The 24,288-nt window shown below is 32.1% G+C and overlaps 4 protein-coding genes across 7 annotated transcripts; 1 reads left to right on the forward strand and 3 right to left on the reverse strand.

The window, feature by feature from the left end:
- The first annotated feature begins 1,092 nt into the window (after positions 1-1,092).
- Positions 1,093-5,437, forward strand: LOC140806974 (protein RDM16-like). 3 transcript variants are annotated; one of them, XM_073163561.1, is made up of 7 exons: positions 1,286-1,435; positions 2,155-2,235; positions 2,312-2,430; positions 2,588-3,055; positions 3,249-3,443; positions 3,536-3,696; positions 4,241-5,437. In XM_073163561.1, exons 3-7 carry the CDS (start codon positions 2,389-2,391, stop codon positions 5,118-5,120), a joined length of 1,746 nt encoding a protein of 581 aa, XP_073019662.1. In that variant the 5' UTR covers positions 1,286-1,435; positions 2,155-2,235; positions 2,312-2,388; the 3' UTR covers positions 5,121-5,437. The 3 variants fall into 3 exon arrangements, with proteins under 3 accessions (XP_073019661.1, XP_073019662.1, XP_073019663.1); XM_073163562.1 differs by having other exon boundaries at positions 1,376-1,435; positions 2,307-2,430; XM_073163560.1 differs by having other exon boundaries at positions 1,093-1,435; positions 2,155-2,430.
- Positions 5,438-6,154: 717 nt separating this feature from the next.
- Positions 6,155-9,534, reverse strand: LOC140807988 (protein MAEA homolog). The gene is made up of 7 exons (XM_073164976.1): positions 9,191-9,534; positions 8,484-8,678; positions 8,270-8,392; positions 7,922-8,107; positions 6,875-7,008; positions 6,548-6,734; positions 6,155-6,467 (listed from the first exon to the last, which is right to left on the reverse strand). The coding sequence occupies exons 1-7, from the start codon at positions 9,497-9,499 to the stop codon at positions 6,366-6,368; spliced, it is 1,236 nt and encodes a 411-aa protein (XP_073021077.1). The 5' UTR covers positions 9,500-9,534; the 3' UTR covers positions 6,155-6,365.
- Positions 9,535-10,416: 882 nt separating this feature from the next.
- Positions 10,417-14,865, reverse strand: LOC140807071 (eukaryotic peptide chain release factor subunit 1-3). Of its 2 annotated transcripts, none has more exons than XM_073163739.1 (2): positions 14,728-14,865; positions 10,417-12,075 (listed from the first exon to the last, which is right to left on the reverse strand). In XM_073163739.1, the coding sequence occupies exon 2, from the start codon at positions 12,026-12,028 to the stop codon at positions 10,715-10,717; it is 1,314 nt and encodes a 437-aa protein (XP_073019840.1). In that variant the 5' UTR covers positions 12,029-12,075; positions 14,728-14,865; the 3' UTR covers positions 10,417-10,714. The 2 variants fall into 2 exon arrangements, with proteins under 2 accessions (XP_073019840.1, XP_073019841.1); XM_073163740.1 differs by having other exon boundaries at positions 14,667-14,833.
- A 765-nt stretch (positions 14,866-15,630) lies between these two features.
- On the reverse strand, positions 15,631-21,689 carry LOC140808218 (uncharacterized). The gene is made up of 7 exons (XM_073165286.1): positions 21,496-21,689; positions 21,351-21,417; positions 21,083-21,166; positions 16,683-16,722; positions 16,363-16,431; positions 16,143-16,252; positions 15,631-15,903 (listed from the first exon to the last, which is right to left on the reverse strand). The coding sequence occupies exons 1-7, from the start codon at positions 21,503-21,505 to the stop codon at positions 15,774-15,776; spliced, it is 510 nt and encodes a 169-aa protein (XP_073021387.1). The 5' UTR covers positions 21,506-21,689; the 3' UTR covers positions 15,631-15,773.
- Between the last annotated feature and the right edge of the window lie 2,599 nt (positions 21,690-24,288).

Raw genomic sequence — 24,288 nt, forward strand, 5'->3', positions numbered from 1 at the left:
ATTTTTGTGTTTGTGTGTATTGAGTAGTGTTACAAATACAACCGTTGAATTTTTTACGGTGTAAAAATTGTTGCCATAAAAAATTCAATATAAAATTTTTATTTATCAAATCTATGATACATTCAATATAAAATTTCACTATTTAATATTAAAATCATACGATATAAAAATAAAATCTCACGATATAATTATTATAAATATTGTTGTACAATATATTAGTTGTATCTTTAACATTATTCATATGATTTACGTTTTATGTTCGAAAGCCATACATAAACCAAATCGAACGAACTAGATTATTAAAATTAGTTAAATATTAATACAATTTAAAAGTAAAGAGACCATTTAATACTTAAGAATAAGATGACATTTTTATTTTAGCTTTGATGTTTATTTCTAGAAATGGTGATGAATCATAACACAAAAACTCTATTGAGACAGTCTCATTGATTAATTTTATGATATTTATATTATATTTATGTCATCCATCGAAAACTATTAGTTATTATTATAAATATGAGCAAAATTTGACCAGTTTTATTGATAAAAATCCACGAGGCCAACCATAAATGGTCCATTTTGATCATAATTTTGCTCTTGAATTTAGTTTGCACTTTCGGTTTTACGAATCATTGTAGTTCAATTCATATCTCTAACCAAAATATAACAGGTAACATATTTATATTTATTTGGGTTGTCAACTTATGTACTTAATAGACAAAGATTAGATGGTCGATTTCAAATAAAATATTTTGATTATTTTTAAACATAAGTTAATTTTTTTAATCTAACTTTATATATCAATATTATATTACAAATTTCCCGTAAAAATATAAATTCTTAAGATCGTAAGTTTAATGTGAGTTTAAAAGTTAGAAATTAAAACTTTGTGGTTACATTACTGGACAGATTTTGATCCTATAAAATTTGATTATATTAAATAACTTTGATTGTGTTTTTTGTGATTGCATTTTATTATCATTCTTGTTTCTTTATTTAATTAATCAATATAATTAATTATTAAATTAAAAAGAATAAATACCAGTCACCTGATTTTATAAATAATATATTATGTAGAAAATAGAGTGAAAGCCTAAAATAAAGTCCATAAAACCACGTGGGTTTGCTCTGATAAAAATCTAATCGAAACCCTAAGCTAGGACTGGCCATGGAGAAGGAGAATTCGAGTCGCAGACGGGACAAAGACCACCACCATCACCACCACCACCACCACCGTTCCAAGCACCGAGAGGGAAGCGTCGATCGAGATTCGCGCCGTGGGAGAGAAGACTCGGTGGAGAGGAAGAAGAGGAAAGAGAGAAGTAAGGTTGCGGAAGAAAATGGAAGGAAGAGGGCTAGATTTGAGGATGTTAGGGTCAAGGAGGAGGTTGATTCCTTGGAACCGCATGATGCTGAAACCGGTCTGATTGCTAACGTGAGTAATTAATTATTCTTCGATTATTGTTAGTACTTTCATTGGAAATTTTCTGTTGATAAAAATGCTGAATTCTGCTTCATTGACTACAACTGTGCTATATATTAATCAGACGACCTATTGTTGAATACTTACTGTTTTAGCTACAGATGTATGAAATTATGCAAGTGGCAGAAGGTAATCACAGTAGTTCTAAATCTAGTTTTGGACACACATGAAAATTTAGAATTGAGGTGTGCGACAACCCTGCCAGCTCCAGTTTGACATCACCCCTGAATTCAGAATTCGGATATTTCCTCTTCATTTGGTTGTTTGAGCACATTAATTATATTCAGTTTTAATTGAGATTGTAGAATATATATAGAGTATCCATTGACAAAATTCTAATCTTGTTTCTTACCGATGTTTCTCAAAACATGATGTTTAGATTTTTCAGTTGGATTTTTATTTTTTTGTATTCTGAAATACTTCAGTCCTTTATGAAACTAGCAATTTTCGCTTGTTTGTAATGTCACCACCTTGATTCAAGCCTCCTTTCATCGTTGTTTTGGGATCACATAGGCAGTGTATTTTTAGATGAATCTATTGTTAGTTTTGAGTTGCAAGTGCCGTCACATGCTGTAAAGTTGAAGCTTTACTTGTTGAGTAGCTTTCAAAACCTGGGTTAATATTGTAATCCTTTTTCTTGGTTTGGAAGCTTGACATGATTCTACTTACAGGGTGCAATTGGATCAACTTCTACGACATCCAGCATTTTTCCTGGAGCTGTTGTGGCTCAAGGTCATCCTCCTGCTACAAAGGTATCTTCTATGACAAATGAAAATAAGGGAGTTAATATTAGCAGATCTCATGAGGTTCCTGGGAAATCCAGTACAGATGGGACAGCTTCGGATGCTGGAAAGAGTGCAGGATTGTCTCTTGATGCTTTAACAAAAGCTAAGAGAGCTTTACAAATGCAGAAGGAGCTCGCTGAAAGGATGAAGAAGATACCATCAGTAAGTCAGTTTTTTACTTCGGAAAATTCAGATTACCGGATGTGTTTTTCTTTCCTGCTATAACAGATGCCTAATCAATGAGAGAAGATATTGTTGAGGTTGGTCTTTTCTTTGGCCTTTTTGAAATTTACCCTTTTCTTTATTTCACTTTTTGTAGTTGAACAGAGATGCTCGTGAAGGGAGAGAGGGTAGTGCACAGATGGACGAAAAAGAGATTGTTAAAGTTTCTCCATCCGCTAATGGTAAATTGCCCTCGCCATTTCCTCTTGTAACTCCCCCTGCCTCAGATCCTGTTGTAGTCTCGCCAAGCTCATCAAGTGTGCCTGTTGCTCCACCTCCTGTAATTCCTACCGGCAGTGGTTTGCCACATCTTCTTGGGCTCACTACACAGAAATATGAAGCTGTGAAACGTGCACAGGAGCTAGCTGCCAAAATGGGGTTTCGACAAGACCCAGAGTTTGCTCCCCTCATAAATATGTTTCCTGGGCAGATGCCCCCAGAGGTTACCATTCAGCCAAAGCCCTCTAGAGCACCTGTTCTTCGTTTGGATGCACTCGGTAGGGAAATTGATGAGCATGGCAATGTGGTGAATATTTCAAAAGTGAACAGCTTGAGTACCCTCAAGGTATCATGGATTACTACTATAATGATGATAGTGAAATATTGATGATTTCTTTACTTTTGGATAATAAAAACATCTGAATTATTGTTGAATTGAGTTAAAAGAAAGGAAAAATGAAGGTGGGTGATATTATCATCTTTCATATATTTTTTGATTGTTTGATTGTATTTTTATAGTTTTCCATATTACGTCCCAGGTAAACATCAATAAGCAAAAAAAGGAGGCCTTCCAAATTCTGAAACCTGAACTTGATATTGATCCAGATATAAATCCTCATTTTGACTCGATACTGGGGATTGACAAGAATAAGTTATTGAGGCCAAAAAGGATGAATTTCCAGTTTGTTGAGGAAGGAAAGTGGTCAAAAGACGCAGAAATCATTAAGCTAAAGGTAATTCATTTGTGCCATTCTGTGCGGGATGTTTAAACTTAAGAAAAAGTACCTGATTTTACTCTAATTCTTCCAAACTTTACCTTTGACAGTCTCAATTTGGAGAAGCAAAAGCCAAGGAGCTCAAGACAAAACAAGCTCAGCTTGCAAAGGCGAAAGCAGAGCCAGGTATTAATCCGAATCTCATAGAAGTGGGAGAGAGAGTTATTACCAGAGAAAAACCCAAGGAGCTAATTCCTGAAGTCGAGTGGTGGTAAGTCAATTTCAACTACGTTAAATATTTTGTTTCTCTAGTTAAATTTCAATTTCTTTTTTCGTGTAACATCTCGGTGTTTCTTTTATACATTGGTGGTGACGGGCAACTGAAGTAGTTATCTCGGCCTTAAAGGAGAGGCTGTGTTGGACCTTTTGATGATTTATTTTGGAGCCAGGACCTCTTGATGTTTTGAGTAATCACTAGAACTATATATTTGAAAATTTCTCTTAGTATACCTTTCAAGGTAAAGGGTTACACTTTGAATTGTTCACACTTGTATGAACATCTGATACCTGGTATAGTCCGGCATGCTTAAATACCTCTGAAATGTAGTTCTTCGTCACAAAATATTTACTCCACTACTCGGAGGGAAATTTGATTTTTTATCGGTCACATTACTCTTTATGCCTTAGTCCTTACCCTGAGAAAGAGATGGGGGGGTGGATCGGTAAGGTGTTTATTCTGTCATCAGTTGCTTAATTGGGTAGATATTATTCTTAGGTGCAGGCTATTGGCCTTACTGCTTTTCTTTGACCTGCAGGGACATACCTTTTCTACAATCTGGTGCTTATGGTGATGTGCTTGAGGGTGACATCAGTGAAGATAAAATGAAATTGGAAAAGTTAATGATATATGTTGAACACCCACGACCTATCGAGCCTCCTGCTGAAGCTCCTCCTCCTCCACCTCAACCTTTGAAGTTAACCAAGAAGGAGCAGAAGAAACTTCGCACACAGCGTCGATTGGGTCGGGAGAAAGATAGGCAGGAAATGATTAGACTGGGTGTACTGGAACCACCAAAACCTAAAGTCAAAATGAGCAACCTCATGAAAGTGCTTGGTTCTGAAGCAACCCAAGATCCTACAAAGCTTGAAATGGAAATACGAAGTGCTGCAGCTGAGCGTGAGCAAGCTCACATTGACAGGAATGTTGCTCGAAAGCTCACTCCAAAAGAGCGTCGTGAAAAGAAAGAGAGAAAGCTTTTTGATGATTCAAATTCACTTGATACAATTGTCTCTGTTTACAAGATAAATGACCTATCTCACCCCCAGGCTCGTTTTAAGGTTGATATCAATGCCCAAGAAAACAGGCTTACAGGATGTGCAATAATTTCAGAAGGTCTAAGTGTTGTGGTTGTTGAAGGTGGTGCCAAACCAATCAAGAGATATGGAAAGCTTATACTTAAGAGAATCGACTGGACTGCTTCTGTTAAGAAAGAAGATGGGGATGAGAATGATGCTGAGGTTAAGCCCCTTAACAAATGTGTACTTGTGTGGCAGGGAAGTGTTGCCAAACCAAGCTTTAACAGATTTTTCGTTCAAGAATGCAGAACTGAAACAGCTGCACGCAAATTCTTTTCGGATCATGGGGTCGCTCATTTTTGGGATCTTGCAGTCAACTTCACCGAAGAATCAATTTAATTGGAGAGTTGTTAGATGCAGGCGTATGTTTCGTTTGCATTTTGGTTGTTATATGCCTTCTTCAGTGGTATATTAAAATTGGAACCGTTCTGTTATGAAGTTAAAGAGTGTAGGTCATGGTGTTGGCTGTAACTTTACTGTTTTTCTGCCTTATTTTTGTGGACCATCTTATGTTATACTTGAAACCCTCTCTCGGTAGCGCTGTATCTATCTCATTTACTTGGATGCCGCAACTTTCGTGTACTTGTCCAAGGAAGGCCCCAGCAGGCATGTTTGGTTTCCTTAGCTTAGAAAGCGAAAGCATTTTCTTCTTTAAATCCTGGCTTTTTTTAGTAAAAAGAACGTTCTGATCTACTTATTTTAGAGGATATATTTCTCTATGTTAGAAATTTATCCATTTTCGTGCTCAGGATCCAACTGTTGTGCTTAACGAACGAGTTCGGAAATATAATGTAACTCAGTTTTGCCACTTCACTGTTAGGGAAACAACTGCTCGATCATTGAACTAGCTGGTTTTACGATTATGGTGTTATTGCCATACCCGATATGGATAAGTTTGGATATAGTTTTGGAGGAAAAAAATATATATTGGTCTCAACAAAACAACCCATCAAGCGTCGCATATTCCATGTGAAGCAGCAATGAAGAGAAATTGGCCCAAGACTAGGGATTATGACTCATGCTTTAAAATATAGTTTATACTGAAAATCGTCTGATAGAGAGGTGATCTATTCCACACCTTGTACAAAAGGTACACGCGTCTACACTGTAATGAAACTTCCAATAATTATCATTTGAGATTTCACGAATCGCTCCGATTGCTGAGACTAGAAGACACGAAAGCGGCCACTACTTCGAATCAGTGCCAAATTATAGAGACTCAAAGCTTCAGTTACATACCAATAATGCATCCAAATAGGCGAGACACGCAACAGCAAAATGACCACTCTTACCAGACACCACCAGGAAGTTAGAAACAACTAAAATTTGGTGTGGGTGCAATTCTAGTACATCAATCTAAATCAGGATGGCAATATAGAATTCAATTTCATCTTTAATTTCTCAAGAATATCCACAGCTTACAAATGTAAATGCTTGATTTGGTTTAGCAAACTTAACAGGGGGCAAGAACAAATCCCAACCAACGATTTCTGCATATGTACAACATATATCTCTGTTCCCAGGTCACAGCCAGATAAGATGCAGATTAGAATTGACAAGCAAAGTAATCAACTTCAACCGAACCTAAGAAACATATGCTTTCACCACATCCGTATAGTTGCAAACCAAACCTGTCCTTGGACATGTGATTTTACCATTATTTTGCTTCGCCATATCTTCGAGTGCCTGTACATCAAAACTAAATATTAGAAGGTACGTTAAGAACAATATCCATGCTTGAAGAAGACTTGAAACCAACCACAAACCTTTGTGCTGTAAACATAGCCATTTGGCAGGACAAGAGGGGGGTTTTCAGTATCCATAAATCCTTTACTTATGTAGCAAACAAGTTTTGAGTGATGCTGCTTTGAATATGGCAGAGATTGTGCTAATTTGCGAAAGCCCTCCTGTGACAGAGGATCCTCTTTTGTACAATCATCTTGATAGCAAAATCTACCCGTGTCAAAGGCAGAACCAAGGACAGAAAGAGGCACATAACAAAGCCTAAGTAAAAAATTATCATGCTGAGATTTTAGTAATATACATATTAAAAGAATCTGAAAGTCCATGGCTAAGCGTAAAAACATGGATACGGTGTTTTCAGTGCAGATAAGCCCGCTTGCAGATATATATTCAACAAAGGCTCTAGTGTCATGCCATATAATCTGCAGAACTCTTGCTTAAATTGGTCAACCAGGTAGTCCCATTGCTTCGCTTCGAATAAAACCTGGAAGAAAGCAATCATGAAGTTCGATGTGTTATTTTTTTTATTAGTACAGCATCTGCCTTAATGGAATGGAAAAACTCACAGCAAACAATACAAAAGCGGATGAATTTAATGGTTAGTTATATAACAAGGAGAAAATTAAATTATTCAGGTAGAGTAGAATGTTCAGAATTTCTTACACAGTTCCCAACATGTTATTTTTCCCTCTTCACAGGAAAAGGCTATTTTTATTTTCTTAAATTTATCAAATTAAGTTATTTCAATTTACTTCCTTAGTGCATTATGGTGTTTTTCTTTCAGTGTGTGCGGGTAGAAGGAGGGAGGAACAATCTGGGGAGATGCCAGAACCCAGAACCGAACTCTGGGAAAATAACTCCTCCATGGCTGCAGTAGAGGTAGTTGGTAAGATACCTCTTCAGAGACAAAAAATTGCTGTTAAGATATAATTGGGGAGCTTGGGGATAATTTTCTCCCGGGGGGTGGTGGTGGTGGTGGTGGTTGGGTGGAGGGGCGCATTCTAGAAGGTGTGACTTGAACACGGACTTGTGGAAAGCAGACTCATGGATGCTATCTCCACCTCTGGTTGGTTAGCCACCTCTTTAAGAGCACAAGTTCGTTGTTAATATAACATTAAATGTTAAAAAAATCATCCAGGAAACTACCATCATAATTAAAAGTTGATGACTACATCTATACAAAAAATGATGTATTAATTGAAGGCTGACAGGCGCAATGTTAAAGATGCTCCATAGAGATGTGGTTCCTGGGGTCACGCGGATTTATGAAAATTATTTATTGATGGCAAATAAATAGAATAGAAATTGGATTTCATAATACTACCAAGGCATCCAGACCATACATAGAGGGAGGCATCGAGCAATATGAATTTTAATAAGACAAGTAATGGTTTCACCTTGTATGTAGCACATTCAGTATTACTTCTAAAAGCAAGCGTTGCCATGACTCGCTGCAATTCTTTCATATGGGTAGCTCCCCAAGAAGCCAGATACTTCCGAGCATATGATATAGCTGGCATATTGTGTTCAGCTCTAACAAACTCAATGAACTCTTGCAGTCTCAGTTGAAACTCAAATTTGCTCTGCAGAAGAAACCAGCAAGAATGTGGTTAAAAGAAATAATCTAGGAAACTGTAACGACACCATTTGTAATTATAGGATTTGGCAGGTGGAAAAGTGGTGCAAGTCTGTGGTAGTATTAGATTCAAGCAGAAAAGCAAGGTGGGCAGAAAATGGTGATTTGCCTTTGACTTCTTCAGTCTGGACTTGTTATCAGCACACCAGGCTAGAGCAGGGGACACATCCTTCTTTTGCAGAGCATCAATGACTTTCTTTGCTTCATGAAACAGATCTATATCAACAAGATCCTGCTTGCCGATAGATACCAAAGGTTATCTGTATGCCATCTATCATTTGGATTACAACAACATGCAATATGAGGTTCGTCATGAAGTTCACCTGAATGTTGCTACTATCTGCTAGCTTTACAGCTGTGTCATAGTATGACATTCGCAACATGTAGTCGACAAGTATTCGCTTCAAGCGGATGTTGTTCCACTCTGACAAATTGTCCACCTCTACAGATTCTAAATGATCCAGTCTAGTTCGGCATTTCTGAGCTTGCAAGTGCTCAGTCCGACTTTCCTCTGCCAACTGATGGATCAAACATCAGATTTAAGTACCTCAGATGATTCAACTCCAACTTTCAACAAGACAACCGAGTGAAAACAGTAAACAACTTCACGACTAAACATGTGTCTCATAAATCGAATGCCAAGAAAACTCCTAATTCCAGCTTATACCCTAAAAGTTAGATTGACAGCTGTAGTGTTAGAGAGATCAAACTATCGTTGAACGTGTAGCCATATTTTGCCAGAAAATATAATTTTTTGAAAAGTTAGAATTTTCTCGTTCTTGATAAATTAACTACACCATCTAACAAAAAAACAAATTTGAGAACCTCAAACTTTAAAATTCCTCTCACTAAAAAACACCGAGGATGCAAATACTCTTAGACAGAAGACGAGTTTTAAAATTACTCACATATTTCCTAGGATTCTTCGCAACCGAAAACGCAAAGAAAGAAAAATGTTACCAAGAAAAGCATCTTTGTGCGGAAAGAAAGTAAAATAAAATGGCAAACGAAAACGCGAAACACAAAATACCTTTCTTTTAAGGCCGTGCAATCGGGAGACAATAGAATTGAGTTGTAGAACAGCGTCGTCTCGCGAGATATCCGAGTCTACGGCCACAGAGGCGGCGGAAATGACGGCTGAGACCTCTTTCTCGACGGCGCGGTGGTTGGCTCGGATCGTCTTCTTATACTGCTCGAAAGGTACACGGAGGAACTGATGTTCCAGTTTCAGAGACTCGACCAGTTTCCCCATCTTCGACGGGGTAGTGGCGCCGACAGCCGCGTCGCCGCCGGGGTTTCCGTTACTGAGTTGCGAATCGGTGTCCATTGGAGAAGACATCTTTCTTCTTTTTTTTTTTTTCTCTGTGCATTAACACAAATGTCATCATTTTTGTAATAATATTATAATTAAATTAAATTTTGAAAAAAATATATTAGAAAATATAAAAATAATTAATTAAATGAATAATGTTGACAATCACTTGCATAAACTGCTAGTATTAATAATAAGTTGAAGTTAAAATTTGAAAATTTATTGATTTAAAGGTACGTTTTTTAAATGTTGATATATATTAATATATACAAAATAATTAAGTTAGAAGTACTTGTATTATATTTTAAACCAATTCACAACATTCTTTTATAATGGAAAATTTTACTTTAATAATTAAATATGGCAAAATGTCATACTCATATATGTAAAATATTTGTTTATCATATATTAATTATATCTATGGAAAATATATAAATAAATTATGTCTTGAATTTTTGAGTTGCAAAGCTAGTTATATTTATATTTAATTTCGTTATGTGTTTGTTTTTTATAGGCAAATTTGATCTGAAATTTATAATAATTTTCGATTTTAAACATATAATTAAAATTTCCATTTAACGTAAATTCACCTCTAATCTCGAAAATATTAAATAAATATAATCACACACACACACATATATATATGTATATATATTATACATGCATGTAATGACACACCTCTAATCTCGAAAATATTAAATTATTTTAGGAGGCATGACTCAATTTTCTGAAGGCTTTTCCTTGTTTATTGTGTGTGGATACAAACTTGGTTTGTTCTAAGAGGTTACCAGCTGATAGCAACAGTCGAATCTCGATGCTAGACATCTTTCCATTTTACTCCAAAGACTAATTAGAGCCAAAATCAAGGATTTCAATGAGTTCAAAACTCAAAGCGAGTCTATGACATCCAACTGACCGTTACCAGTGCCTTGTGGGACTTGAAATGTAATGTAAACTTTTCTAAAAAGTGCAACTTCTTTAAAGCACAGAAGCTCATAGAACAAGCAAGATAAGTTACATTTTTTCCCCCACAGACACACACACTGGTGTGATGTACCAAATGCGACTGTGAAACAAACTGCTCTACTAATAAGTAGTGAAGTCCATTCAATGCAAAAATAAGAAAAGAAAAGAAAAGATCCAATCCAAGATAATTTATAAGAAACATGAAACTGACAACAATTTCAAGCAGTGGCAAGTTTTCTCATCTTGTCATGGCCAAGTACAGGTAGAACGATTGCTTTAATCTGAATCCTCGTAGATTTCCCCTTCGTCGGATGGCTCATCAAAAGATCGCATGTCCAACTGGTAGCGAAGAACTCCTCCAATGCCACCAAAGCCACGGCAGAACTGAGAGCCTTCTTGAGATCTATTAGTCACAAACTCAAGTGAACAGCCAAAATTTTTGTATTCGTTAGCAAACCACTCAAGCAGAGGCATTTTGTCTTGAACCTCTAACTCAGCAGAGGTATTTGAATCCTTGAAGTTGCTCTGATCAGTTTCTTGATCCTTATTAAAATATTTTATGATAATCTCACTGGTCGTACTGTTTTTCAGCACACAACGGTTGATATCCAAGTTTTCCCACACAATCAATACTTCGACAGCTCCCATCTCCAAAGCTTTTATAGTGTCATCCACACCAAATACATATTTTCCAGTGTCCTGACTGATTTCTTCAAAAAATTTCCCTATCAGACGCTTTTCTTGAATGAATTTCACATTGGACAGAATTTCAGCAGACAATTCGATGGCCTGATTGAAACCATTTTCTCCACCATATGAGACGTCTACCACGTTTAGTATCTTGGCCTGGAGGCGAGGATCAAACATATCAGATTGACTCAGTTCGGTCTTGAAATCAGCTGAACCAGCAAGTATTAGACCTGATACATTTGGCTGGCTGGTAGCAGGATTAATAAAAAATTGGGTAGCAAGCTCTGCAGTCTTCCTCACATAGTTGTGGCGCTTCTCCATTCGCAGACGAGCAAATCGAAGAGCTGATTGTCCACCTCTTCCATGTTTTTTTGGAAGATCAACAGTGAACTTGTGAAGTACTTCCCTAGTGTTACCACTTAAGGTCCCAAAAAGGGTTCCATTTCCATCCATGACAATAAATCCAAACTTCTCATCAGATTCTAGGAGTTGAGTAAGAGGTTCAGTGTGAAATTTATTGTCACAAAGGTATAAAGAAGCATTTATGGGCTTGAAAGGCATGAAGTCGAAAGTCACCTTTTTTTCTTTTCCATCATCAGTTACTATAGTTCCTGTATAAAGCACTAATCCATTAGGGGGTACCTTGTTATACAGTTTAAGCCTTTGCTGAGCAGATGTGATTGCGCCCAACACAGATTGACGATTCACCCTGCTTTTAATATTTGAAGCCGTCCCATATTCCTCAGCAAGCATTTTGGTGATCCGGGATATTTGATCACCTGGTGGAATGATGAGGGATATCATGCTGGTACCATTTCCTCTAGCAGATTCAAGAGCCTTAATCAATTTCTTTATTTTCCATATTTCAATATTCTTATCATTTTCTTGACCATCTGCCATTGTGATTCGTGAATAATGTTACCGTTTCGATCAGGTACCGAATGAACCTAACAAGATAGAAAATAGAGAGACTTTTAAAACAGTTTTCACAGTGATTATATAGAGCTCAATGAAATGACCAATATGCATAAAGTCTAACGACGCACAGAACAGAAAACAGGATATATGAAGCTTATAAATTGACAGTAACTAAGGTCGGTTGAAGAAATCATTTGATAGTACAATATCAAAAGGCTAAACATAAAGGTATTGAAAAATTAGCTTCCTAAGAGCAGACAGAGAAGGAAATTAGCACCACAGTTGCAGACATCAGAGGACTTTAAACAAGACTTTAGACATTTTACAACAATATTATGATGTCCAATCCTCAGCAAACTAAACAAATTCCATAAACGTAGCCTTTCCTATATAGACAGCCCAATAAGTTGATTAAGCATTACGAATACTTCATCTAGATTACATTTCATCATCCATTATAAAAAATTTCAATACTTTATTCAGTTTGAGATTTCGAATTTTTAATAGATTCAAAGTTGAAAATGAGTTGCTCCTTCAAAGTCTTTTCTTCTCTTTTTCACTTTTCGATTAGTAAGTTTCATAATGTCCATTTTTATTTTATCATGTTCAAAAAATGCATGCATTGTTGCTTTAATATTCTACCACTATCAAAGGAATCATATTTTAAGTAGTAAAGAAATTTTTTTATTTAACTTGGATAGAATATCCAAAGGTAAGAAACTTAGGTTGAAAATTGTAAAAAAAATTATCTAGAAGTACAAAAAATTTCCACAATTCACAAAGACTCAGTGGATGGTAGCAAAAAAGATGTATTCAAAGTATTTAGGATTCGCCAATAATCTTACTACTTATTTAAAGTTCTTAATAACTTCTTAGTTCCTCACATGGGTTGAAAAATTACCTATAATTAAATCATAATTCATTGGTGTTTCGACCATTTCTTGTGGTCGGTACAAGTACAAGTAAATATTTTCTTTCCCATTTCTTTCCCTACCAAGCCATTAGATAAAAACAATCCAAGTTAACATTGTTCCCCTTGATATATTTGAAAAGGTATCATGTCTTGCAATTAGAAAATTGTAATATAAAATATCACTAAGGCCTTATAAAAACAAACATGGGAATCTTAATATGCAAAACACAACAAAAGCTCCAAAAAATTTAAAACTCACAGCATGACATTTAAGTTGATGTCTTTACCTTGACCTTGTTGAATGAAAATTATAAACACACTTTCTCGTCAACGAATATAATTACATTCTTATCTCTAGAGATAAATGTACAGCACTCACAATAGAAAGCTGCTAGATTTAAGAGAATATAAATGCAACCATAGATAATGACAAAAATTTCAGTTCCAATCTTCCTATAAATTAGAAATGGCATTTAGTTCTTTTCTGCTCATCCTATGATGCTTACTAATTCTGTAACTTATTAGAAATTCTTCTAAATCTTTCCTAACCTATGTCAGATTTAAAAATTTAATACTCGCATATGGCATGGTTGTCTGATGCCAGATAAAGATTACTGCTTGTAAAGTAATGTGCAAGAGGATTCTGAACCACGTTATTGGGTAGAAAAATTGCACTTCATGTAATCATCAAATATTGTCCTTGCCTGTTTTTAGATTTAGCACCAATTCTTTGAACGCTGAAATGTGACTCAAAAACAAGTTAATGTCACCTGACACCTTCTAACCTCAAATTTTGTTTTTGTTTTATGGCATTTTGCTTGCTGAGGAAAATATTTAATGATCTTTTGTTGCCTCTCGGAGTTCTTTTACTTAGTAAAACTCTAAATTGGTACAATAATCACTTTGCTTTTCAATCTCTTGCTTTTGTTTGGGCACAGCAAATAGGAAATTATTCAATGCTCTTGATTATATAAACTGATTCATTTTTAATACTCACATGAGAACAATAGTCAGTCAGAAAACTCAGTCATTGCCATGACGGCAACACCATTAGTTCACGTAGTCACTAACTGACAATTTTATTCATTGACTGCCTTTCAACCTAATCTTGATCCCCAAAAAAAAAAGAAAAAAAAACCTAATCTTGATCCCCAAACTAAAAACGCTCCTTAAATCACCTCAAACTTACAAAGCTTTCCACTTGAAATCATTGTGCTTCATATAACTGCGAAACTGTCCTTCCCGGGTTGAGAAATGCCCCGTCCACTAAAAACAATAAATTTTCATTATCTAGAGAAATTGGAAAATATATAAACCCAGACCACGAGAGGTTTACTTACTACCATTGGGCATCACTCCCATTAGACTTGTACCAGTTAAATTACACAAATCATAGTCCATTAAATTTTGGGTTTTCATCTCCTTTTTACTCCTCTGACTTTTTCTTTACACCAAAACCTTTATGAGGCGGGAAACATCTGTTCACTTACCCAATAACAGTTTGTAAGCACCACTCAACATATATATATATATATATATATATATGCACACACACAATTCAGACTCCATAAAACCATATGCAATCCATGATGGGCAAGCCTACAGTGTCAATTACTTCGAGCCATAATAATTAATTAAGAAAAACAAAAACAAAAACAGAATTTTAGACGACAATCATATCATAAGGAACAAAATAATGAAAATTACATCGTTAAAATCAAGAAAATCAAATCCAACAGAAGAGAAAAAGTGAAGAGAGTCGCTTTACGGTATGTGGAAAAGGGTGCGCAAATCGCCCAAAAATTTAGAGATTTGAGGTCCAAAATTTTGAGGATTTCCGAAATGGGTTTTGACAGCATAGGTCTTTATTTTGTTCTCTGGTGGCCTCCGGAATTTGTTCTTTAATCAACTGACAACTGTCTTTTTTAAAAAAAAATATATAATTAATTAATTAAAAAAATAGACAGTAAATTGTAATCATTTTTATAAAAAAATAATAATAAACGATTTAGATTAAGATAAATCGGATTCTTTATTACAATATTTTTTTTTATTTTCATCTTCTTATATGAAACTTTTATAAATATTTATTTCGTTCATTCATTAATTTGACTCCATTTATTCATTATTCATTTAATAAGCTTGAGGAATTGCAGCAAAAAAATTTGAAATTTAACTTTTGGAAATATCTTTACTCGTGATAATCATAATTACTTCGTTAAAAGCGCTGAGACAGAGTCTTCATTAGATAGAAAATTTTGGATTTCAAACTACTAAATAAAAACATTTACATGTAGACTACATTTATTTGCCTAATCTTCAAATCCAATCTCAATCTTGAACAATATTCTTTCAATAATACCAAGGCATTTGAAATCATTTTTAATTATAGAGTAATTAAATTCGAACCTTCAAATCAATTTATGAAATAAAATCACTCAATTCAAACGCAATATAAATTAATTCATTAAAAAATATATTGACTCAATATTTCAGTTGATGGAATCAACGACAAAATAACATAATTAAATGGAAAAAACAAATGACTTTAAGATGCATCAAGAAGAGTTAAAGAGGGTAATTTTAAAATAGTGGGTTTGGTTGTACCAGTTGCAAAATATTACCAAGAAATAAATAAATAATTGTAAAGATTATTTGACTCCACAGGCCATCGAGTGGAATATCTTTTATTGGATATATATATGTACAACAATGGTCCATTTTTATTCTAAGAAACATCATTCCACTGACTATTACACTGCCCATGACTTCAGTAATATAAAGTTGAAACCAAACTTTGGAGGAAATAAGAAATTACACAGCCGGGTCCTTCCCGAACCCCATGAAAGCATGAGTAACGAGCATAGCTGCTCTTCTCCCAAACTCACTGATGCGGCCAACGAATGGTGAAGTCTCTTTATTCGACAAAGGCTTCTTATCCCACCTGTTACAAATTTTGCCAAAGCTTTCATTGATCAATATAGACAAGATGAAATATATGTTTTGCTTATTCAGACAAGTAAAACATTAAGTGGTGTTCTGTCCTGACAAAAAACAGATATGCAGTAATAAGTATTTTAACTATGCTACACATGGACATTATCGGGTCATCTATATGAGTAGCTCCACATGGACAAGGATTTCTGCGCGAACCAGAAGTAGTTACAAAGTAGAAATACATACCAGTCTTCATGACGGACAATCTTCCCATCCTCTGTGTACAGCTTGATGAGTGATGCCACATTTATGTCTTTTCCGCAAAACTTGTAATACTGTTTGTTGTCAATTAGTATCTGGATGACCAAACTAAGTATGAATAAAACGACAACTAAACAATGTAAAACCCAGTCCATATGAAAACGTAAATATGGATTTGCTGTGAAATGAAAGATGGACTTCTAACCTCCGTGTGTCCAGGTGAAATAACATTTTCTTCAATATTGTAGTCCACAATTTTTGATTCACGGAAGACCTGAAGTGTTTAAAAGGAGACATTTCAATAATGAGCTAAAACAACAATGTATTCATGACAATATGACGAAATGCAAGATAAAATAGTGGCAGTAGTTTCGTCTAATCGAGTACCATAAAAAAAGATTCTATGCAAATAAAACTTTTTTAGACATGAATTGGAACATTTGCAATGTCTATTTATCACTTTGCGCAACTGGCTAAGTTAATAAATAACAATAAAACATGATAATGCATGTAATATTATACAACCTTGGCTAGCGAATAGAATGCTGATTTGATCTCCTTTACCCTGCAAGTTACAGATGAGAGCAAATGTTAACCAGATTTCATCATGCTAGCTGAAAAATGGTAAGCATGATACTCAAATAGTAATGCGAGTTTCAAACTAGTTAACATCGCCTTTATTTCTTTCTTGCTATCAAACCTTCTTCATTCTTGGGGTAACAAAGGATATCCAATCAAAAAGGAAAAAAGTCATCAAAGTGAAATATGATTCTTCAAATTTCAACAATAAACTAAAGTTCATCAATGGTAAGCAGTTTGTCAAGTAAGTTCAGGAATACAAGACAAAAATTTGATTGATAAATTTTCCTTGAATTGCCCAATAAAGTCACTGTTATAACTTCATACCTTCCATTAAAGTTATTGGACACTCAGAACAACCTCAAAGCTCAACACGATTTTAACCCGATCAAATTTTAATGTTCATCACCCTATATATTTATTGTCATTGTTATTTTCATTTTATTGTTGGTATTGTTTACATAAGGGTCCACTTCCGTTGGTTCTGCGGCCAGTGGCGGAGCCAGAAACATGGCTCCGCCCCGGACTAAAATTTTAAACTCTATAATTTTTTAATATATTAAATTGATCTACCCGGACTAATATTATATTGTTCCAAAATTATATAAAATTTACATATAATTTTTTTTAAAAAAATATTGGGTCACCCGGGCTTTATAGGAGCCTTTGGCTCCGCCCCTGTCTGCGGCTCAATGTCATGTAGTAAGGCCTTCTTCCAGTAGGCCTTTTTGATTCTCCCTTCGTTTTTAAACATCTTAGCAGTGTGTCTGAGCCTTCTGCCCATGCTCGATCTTTTGTTGAGCCGAGTACAGCTTGGGCAGCTTCCCCTAACCAGAACAAAATTTCCCAGTAAAATCACGACCACTTTGGCTAGCCTGGGTTCGATGGACGTGGCTATATGCCTTATCTATATCTATATACCTATAAAAGTATAGATTATGAGCTTGTTTTCCAATTGTGAAACGATAAAAATGATCTCTTTATTAATACAAATCCAAAACTCTATAAAGATATGTACGTAAAATTCTAATTGTTGCAAAGACAAAAATGGAATATCAAAATTTTATGTTTATTCCACCTAATATATAATTAATAGTTAATGAATTATCACTATATTACACATTGATTGTAGTAATTTATATCACTTCAAGAATAAAATTAAACTCCTATCTTAATTTTATCAAATATTTCATCTATATACTACATTTAATTGTTTTATCCTTTTAATTTTCTCTCTATGTGATTTTTTATAATTTTAGTACAATTTTATAATTATATTTTTAGTGAAATTTCAAATTAAGTAATAAATTATAGTATCACAAGAAGATATATGAAAAAAAATTAACTATATATGCAACAGTAGAATAACATAATAAATATAAAATAATATGATAATATGAAGTTTAATACTAACATATTTTATGGGTTTTTTAACTAATAATTGAAAGTAAAGAGTTAATAAATTATTTTGGAGAATTTATATCAACAATTATGAATGTTAATATATTAATAATCTCATAAAATATGAATCTTTTAGAAAAATTCAGAGAGTTTAGTTATGATAAGGAATTTAAAGATTTTAGTAGCACTTTTTTTAAAAAAATTATATATCAACAAATTATAAATTCACCACATAAAATTTAGTAGTATTTGATACATCTACAAACATTGCTTAAGATTTTAGATATTAGATCTAAAAATAAACCCGACCTCGGTTCTCAAGAAAAATGGAACCAAAATCAAAATCAAAATATTTTATTGGCTTCATTTCCAAAATCAGCACTCATCTATATCTATATATATACTATTATCTATACTATTATAAATATATGAGTTTCAATTGTGAATTTACTTGGTTACTCTTTTTCAACTATTATTTAATTAATGTCTTATTTATTTTTTTAGGTGACTTTTCAATTTTCTTATCTAATTACCTAATTTGTTTAATTAATACATTTCACATCTTTATATTTTCTAAGCTTTATAATCAAAAATGCGTACTTAATTTTTTTTAAAACTTCAAGTTACAATAATATATAAATTTTTGGTTAGCGGTTCGGACTTAATTTTTTAAAATTCAAGTTAAAAAAACATATATGTTTTTATAACTAAAAATATTTCAAACTTTATTTTTTAAACTTCAAGTTCAATGAACATATAAATTTGTGGTTAATATTTTTTAAACCTATAATATATTTTCTATTTTTAGCGGTCCGGACTTAATTTTTTAAACTTCAAATATTTTCTATGCTTTTTTAAACTTTAAGTTACATTATAATATAAATTTTTTGTTAGCGGTTTGAACTTAGTTTTTTAAACTTCAAGTTAAAAAAACATATATGTTTTATAATTAAAAATAATTTAAACTTTATTTTTTAAACTTCGAGTTGATTTAACATATAAATTTGTGGTCAGTATTTTTTAAACCTACAATATATTTTCTATTTTTTTAATATATTTTTTATGTTTTATAACCAAAAATGGTTCAGACTTAATTTTTTAAACTTCAAGTTACATAAACATATAAATTTTGGTTAGCGGTTCGAACTTAATTTTTTAAACTTCAAGTTAAATAAAAATATATGTTTCATAACAAAAAATAGTTCAGACTTTATTTTTTAAACTTCAAGTTAAATGAACATATAAATTTGAAGTTTAGTATTTTTTTAAACCTACAATATATTTCTATATTTTTTAACAAAAAATTATTCATATTAATATGTTAACTTAAAGTTAAATAAAATATATAAATTTGTCATTATACCATTCATATTTATCTATAATACGCATCCATACATTTTTGGTTATTTAATATTTGATTTATGAAAATAGAGCAAAATGAACAAATTAATCTTCAATTTGGTTATTACCAGTTACCTCATAATTAGTCATCCATGTTGCTCTTCTTCTAAATCGTTGAGATCTTTGTTCATTTTCTGTTTCATTGACTGAAATATGTTGATTGATTATTGATTGTTGCTTGTACTCTACAGATTATGCATTCTCCAAAGGATGTGTCATCTATGTTGCTCTTTTTTCTAAATCGTTGAGATCTTTGTTCATTTTCTTTCTCATTGACTGAAATATGTTGATTGATTATTGATTGTTGCTTGTACTCTACAGATTATGCATTCTCCAAAGGATCTGCATTTCTTCTCCATTTTCTACATCAAAATCAGCTTGAATTGGTTGTCTAACAATATTTTCATCAACGAAAAACTACTGAACATCATGAATATTTTTGGCATTGGGATAACTGCATCTACCGATTATCGTGTTAGTATCTATTTGGTTCAACTTTGAACACAACTCTTTTTCTGCGCATATATTTTACCTTGTTGACTTGTAACTCAACTGAGTTGAGATAAAGCGATTGTATTTTGTTACCTCAAACCAATCATACCGAAAGTTTTAATAGGGTATTCATTCATTCACCCCCTCTAAACATCTAGCCGGTCCTAACAACATATGAGATTGAGTACATGCTGATAATCATAGACTAAAAAACGAAAGCTGGAGAAATCCATCATTCATTGTTGCAATTGCAATTATTAAATAACAAAAAGACACTTGGTTATTGTATGTTGTTGAATTAGTTAAATATAATTTGACATAGTATATTGATAAAATAATGAATTCCTTCAAAGACGTTGCTTAAGAATTGATATGTACATTAACCGATATTCGTACGGTCGTTTATTAATTATTTTAATTTAAATTATTTAAATTGTGTTTGTTTCATCCTTTTATTTTAATTTCAATTTATTTTATTAATTTATCAAGTTTTTGTTCAAGTTAATTAAAGAATTGTTTTTAATGTAGATTTGTAATATATCAAGTTTTGTCGGACGATATCCGTACTTGTTATTAAAACTCGACATGTACACAGAAATAACAAACAAATTTATATAACGAAAATTAAATTATTTAAAATAAACATGTGAAAACATGTAAATTTCATATATGTAATTAATATGAATTTATAAAAAATATAATTTTCATTTTTATTTATTATATCAACTAATTTTATCTCAGATAAAATCGTTTCCACGTGCAACGCACGTGCATATTTCTAGTAATATAAAATTCCATAGTACAAAAATAGGAGTTAAATAGATAACAAGACTTGTTCGTCATTACATTGCCACACACACACACACCTTATGAGATATACAAATGGATTTCCACAACCATAAGGCATAAACAATTAATAAAGTTCAAAATCATCACTTGTATTATTTTGAATTTATATAATTTATTTTCCTTGTATTTCAATTATCTGAAAGGTAACATTTTGTTCACACAATGAGTAACCATTATTCTGCAAAACAAATACAAATGCATACCCTTGTGCCTGCATAAGTGGGTCTTCAAAAGTTGCATGTGGAGCATAGATTTCAAAATCTTGAGGAGTTGCACGGGATGCATAACTGAAACAATCAACAGAAGATGCAATTATAGCAAAGACATCAAGTTTTTTCTAAAGCACTCGAAACTCATCAAGTTTCCAAAACCAACTCCAAAACCAACCAGCTATAATTATAAATTAAATCTTGGTTGAGTTGAATTTACATAACAAAAAATCTTTGGACAAACAGAACGATGAACACTCACAGGTTAAGAATACGAGGGAGAATGATATCAGATACAGTTTTGGACAACCCGGCGCCCTTCATTGCATCTTCACAAAGACATAACATCAAACATCAGAATTAATACCTAATTTAGACTTCAAAATCAATCGAAAATCAGAGTTTACCTTTTTCCATAACAAAAAGCTTTGCTAGAAAATTGTAGAATCATACAGCGCGGCCTTTGGTCGAGAAGGATATTAATTGACGAAGAAAATTCGAGTCTCGACCTCAAAAGGAAAGAAATGGGACCGACTGCGTGTATGCTTCGTGGCCATGAATTTTTTCAAATATATACAGAGAGACACATATGTATAAAACTTTAATTACATGAACAAAATTAGAAATGCTTTTGGTTTTTTTTTTTTTTTTTTAAAAAGAGAGAGAAATGTTTGGAAGTTTAAAAATCCATGGTATGTGTCTCTAATATTTTATATACAAGTGGATGGAAATGAAATGTTTTTAAAATTAAAACTTCATTCTTATTAAAAGTTATTTAGCGCAAGAGATTTAACATTAATTAATTATATATATTATGTTGATAAATTATTTTCTCAAGTCCTTAACCCAACGACGATCTGGGTGGGCGAGGAAAATCGAGGTCTTTTAAAATATATAATTTGAAACATATAGGATTCAAACTAAATGGTTGTAATCGACCTCATATTTTGTAAGAATAAGCCAAGTTAATTATTATATATTTAGAATAGCTTTTATTTTGATACAACAATCAAATATAAATTATAATTAGTAATATAATCATAATCATCTTGAAGATAAATGAATGTGATAATAATGAGTTTAATTTAAAATAAGAGAGTGGATAATATTAATTTATGAAACGAACAGTTCAAAAAGACTCGATATTTTTTTTAGAACAAAATGAGGGGAGTGGGACTCAAAGCAGTAATCTACGCCTGCACATGAGACCAATTGAGCTATCAACTCAATATTTCAATCGATGGAAAAAAAACAAATCTATATCTATATATATATAAAAACAGAGCTTTTGCCAAAAATAGTAGTTTCCCGCTAAAATGTCATTTCTAAAAAAAGAAAGATATAAATACAATGAATCTCGAAATAGGTGTACTGTAATAAATGATAATTTTAATTATTGTTTGCATTGATTACATCAATTCTTTTATTAATTCAAATTTGAATTTTATTATTTTTATATCAATTTGAATGTAATTTATAAATTATATGTTTTTTTATTTAAATCTATATATAAGCAGAGTTTTTGCAAAAAATGATAATTTTCCGTCAAAATGTCATATATATATATATATATATATATATATATATATATATATATATATATATATATACTGCAATAAATGATCACTTCAATTATTGTTTGCATTGATTATATCAATTCATTTAATTCAAATTTGAATTTAATTCATTTTTATATTAATTCAAATATAATTTATGTATTATATGTTTTTTATTCAAATTGAAAACATAAAATACATTGCATTGATTATATCAATCAATTTAATTAAAAAATATATAAATAAATTTAAAATACAAATGATTGCAATGTTCAGTATCACTCATTATGTAAATCATTCAAAAATACATTTTGCTATTTTAAGTAATTTTCTGTCCAAATTACTTACTAAAAAAGAAATATAATATTAAATTTTTTCTAAAAATAAAATTGGTCGATTGTTAAAAGTTATCACTACAACAAGGTTTTTCAATGGACATTAAATTATCATTTAATAATCATAATTTTTTGATCTCAAATGCATATTATTTCGAAATTACCTTAATTTGAAAGAATTAATGCATTGTAATTTTCTTCCAAAACCATATGTATATTGTATATTTTGAATTGTCTTTTTACCATAAGTATATTATATATTTTGAATTGTCTTTTTAAAAATTCAAATAAAATAGCACAAGAGAATTAAAATAGATAGATTCAAAAGAGTTTCAAATGGACATTAAATTACTCTCAATAAACATGTATATCACCCTCAATAATCAGAAATGTTTGACACTCAGTGCATGCAATTTGAGATTTTCATAATTTGATAGAGTTAATGTATGGTATAATTCTGTCAAAAACATCCAATGTATAATTTTTGTCCCTTGGGATGTCTTATTTGAATTTTAAACTATAAGTAATATAATATTGCATATTATATTAAAAACCAATTTTGTTCAATTTATCTTACTAAATTTATCTACTCCAAAATTGAATTCTGAAATGACTCCTCTTTTCAACACCATATATGAGTTGAATCCTTCCAAGATGTAATGTTCGTTTAAATTTAGATTTGTTCGTTGTTATGAACTACTTACATATGAAAACAGCGAGAACAACGAGACATTAAATTTGAAATATGTCTTTCATGATCGAGGAGTAAAAAATATTATTTTTCTATTTGTACAAAATTTTAATTATTACGTATTACTAATGTGATAATTTTCTTCTATGCTACAAAGTCACGGATACATGATAGTATAAAATGCTCCGTAATTGAAATGATTAAACGAATTCCAAAGAAAGTACGCATGTTATTAGAAGACATCTTATAAAATTTATTGACATTGTTTTGGAAAACACATAGTAAATGTTAATAAAATAACTTTTCTGATTTATACATAATTTACTTATGATCACATGTTTCATTTTTCTTTCAAAATAATAGGCTGTTGTGTATATTATGAAGATATTTTGTAGATAAAATCACAACCCATTTGGATAAAGATATTGATGAAACAATTATTGTTATCATTCAAATGTGTCAAACACGTGTCATGTCACAAAATTGTTTGTGAATGTGGATTTAGACGAAATTATTGAATTTTTAAAAAAGTTCTCATTAATTTTATTGAATGTGATTTAAAAATATTTATTTTATCACATATTAAAAAAATCATATAGCTTCTCGAAAATTAAAGAA

This window comes from Primulina eburnea, chromosome 12, assembly GCF_022965805.1.
Source record: "Primulina eburnea isolate SZY01 chromosome 12, ASM2296580v1, whole genome shotgun sequence".
Lineage (NCBI taxonomy): Eukaryota > Viridiplantae > Streptophyta > Magnoliopsida > Lamiales > Gesneriaceae > Primulina > Primulina eburnea.

Excerpts from the sequence above, each read along its gene's own strand:
- LOC140806974 (XM_073163560.1), top strand. The coding sequence starts at position 1,169 with ATGGAGAAGGAGAATTCGAGTCGCAGACGGGACAAAGACCACCACCAT. Across the intron at positions 2,431-2,587 it reads GGATGAAGAAGATACCATCA|TTGAACAGAGATGCTCGTGA; the intron begins GTAAGTCAGTTT and ends CACTTTTTGTAG. Across the intron at positions 3,056-3,248 it reads ACAGCTTGAGTACCCTCAAG|GTAAACATCAATAAGCAAAA; the intron begins GTATCATGGATT and ends ATTACGTCCCAG.
- LOC140807988 (XM_073164976.1), bottom strand. The coding sequence starts at position 9,499 with ATGTCTTCTCCAATGGACACCGATTCGCAACTCAGTAACGGAAACCCC. Across the intron at positions 8,679-9,190 it reads TGCACGGCCTTAAAAGAAAG|TTGGCAGAGGAAAGTCGGAC; the intron begins GTATTTTGTGTT and ends TTGATCCATCAG. Across the intron at positions 7,009-7,921 it reads CTGAATGTGCTACATACAAG|GTTTTATTCGAAGCGAAGCA; the intron begins GTGAAACCATTA and ends GCTTTCTTCCAG.
- LOC140807071 (XM_073163739.1), bottom strand. The coding sequence starts at position 12,028 with ATGGCAGATGGTCAAGAAAATGATAAGAATATTGAAATATGGAAAATA.
- LOC140808218 (XM_073165286.1), bottom strand. Across the intron at positions 21,167-21,350 it reads CTCCCTCGTATTCTTAACCT|TTATGCATCCCGTGCAACTC; the intron begins GTGAGTGTTCAT and ends TGATTGTTTCAG. Across the intron at positions 16,723-21,082 it reads CCACTTATGCAGGCACAAGG|GGTAAAGGAGATCAAATCAG; the intron begins GTATGCATTTGT and ends TGTAACTTGCAG.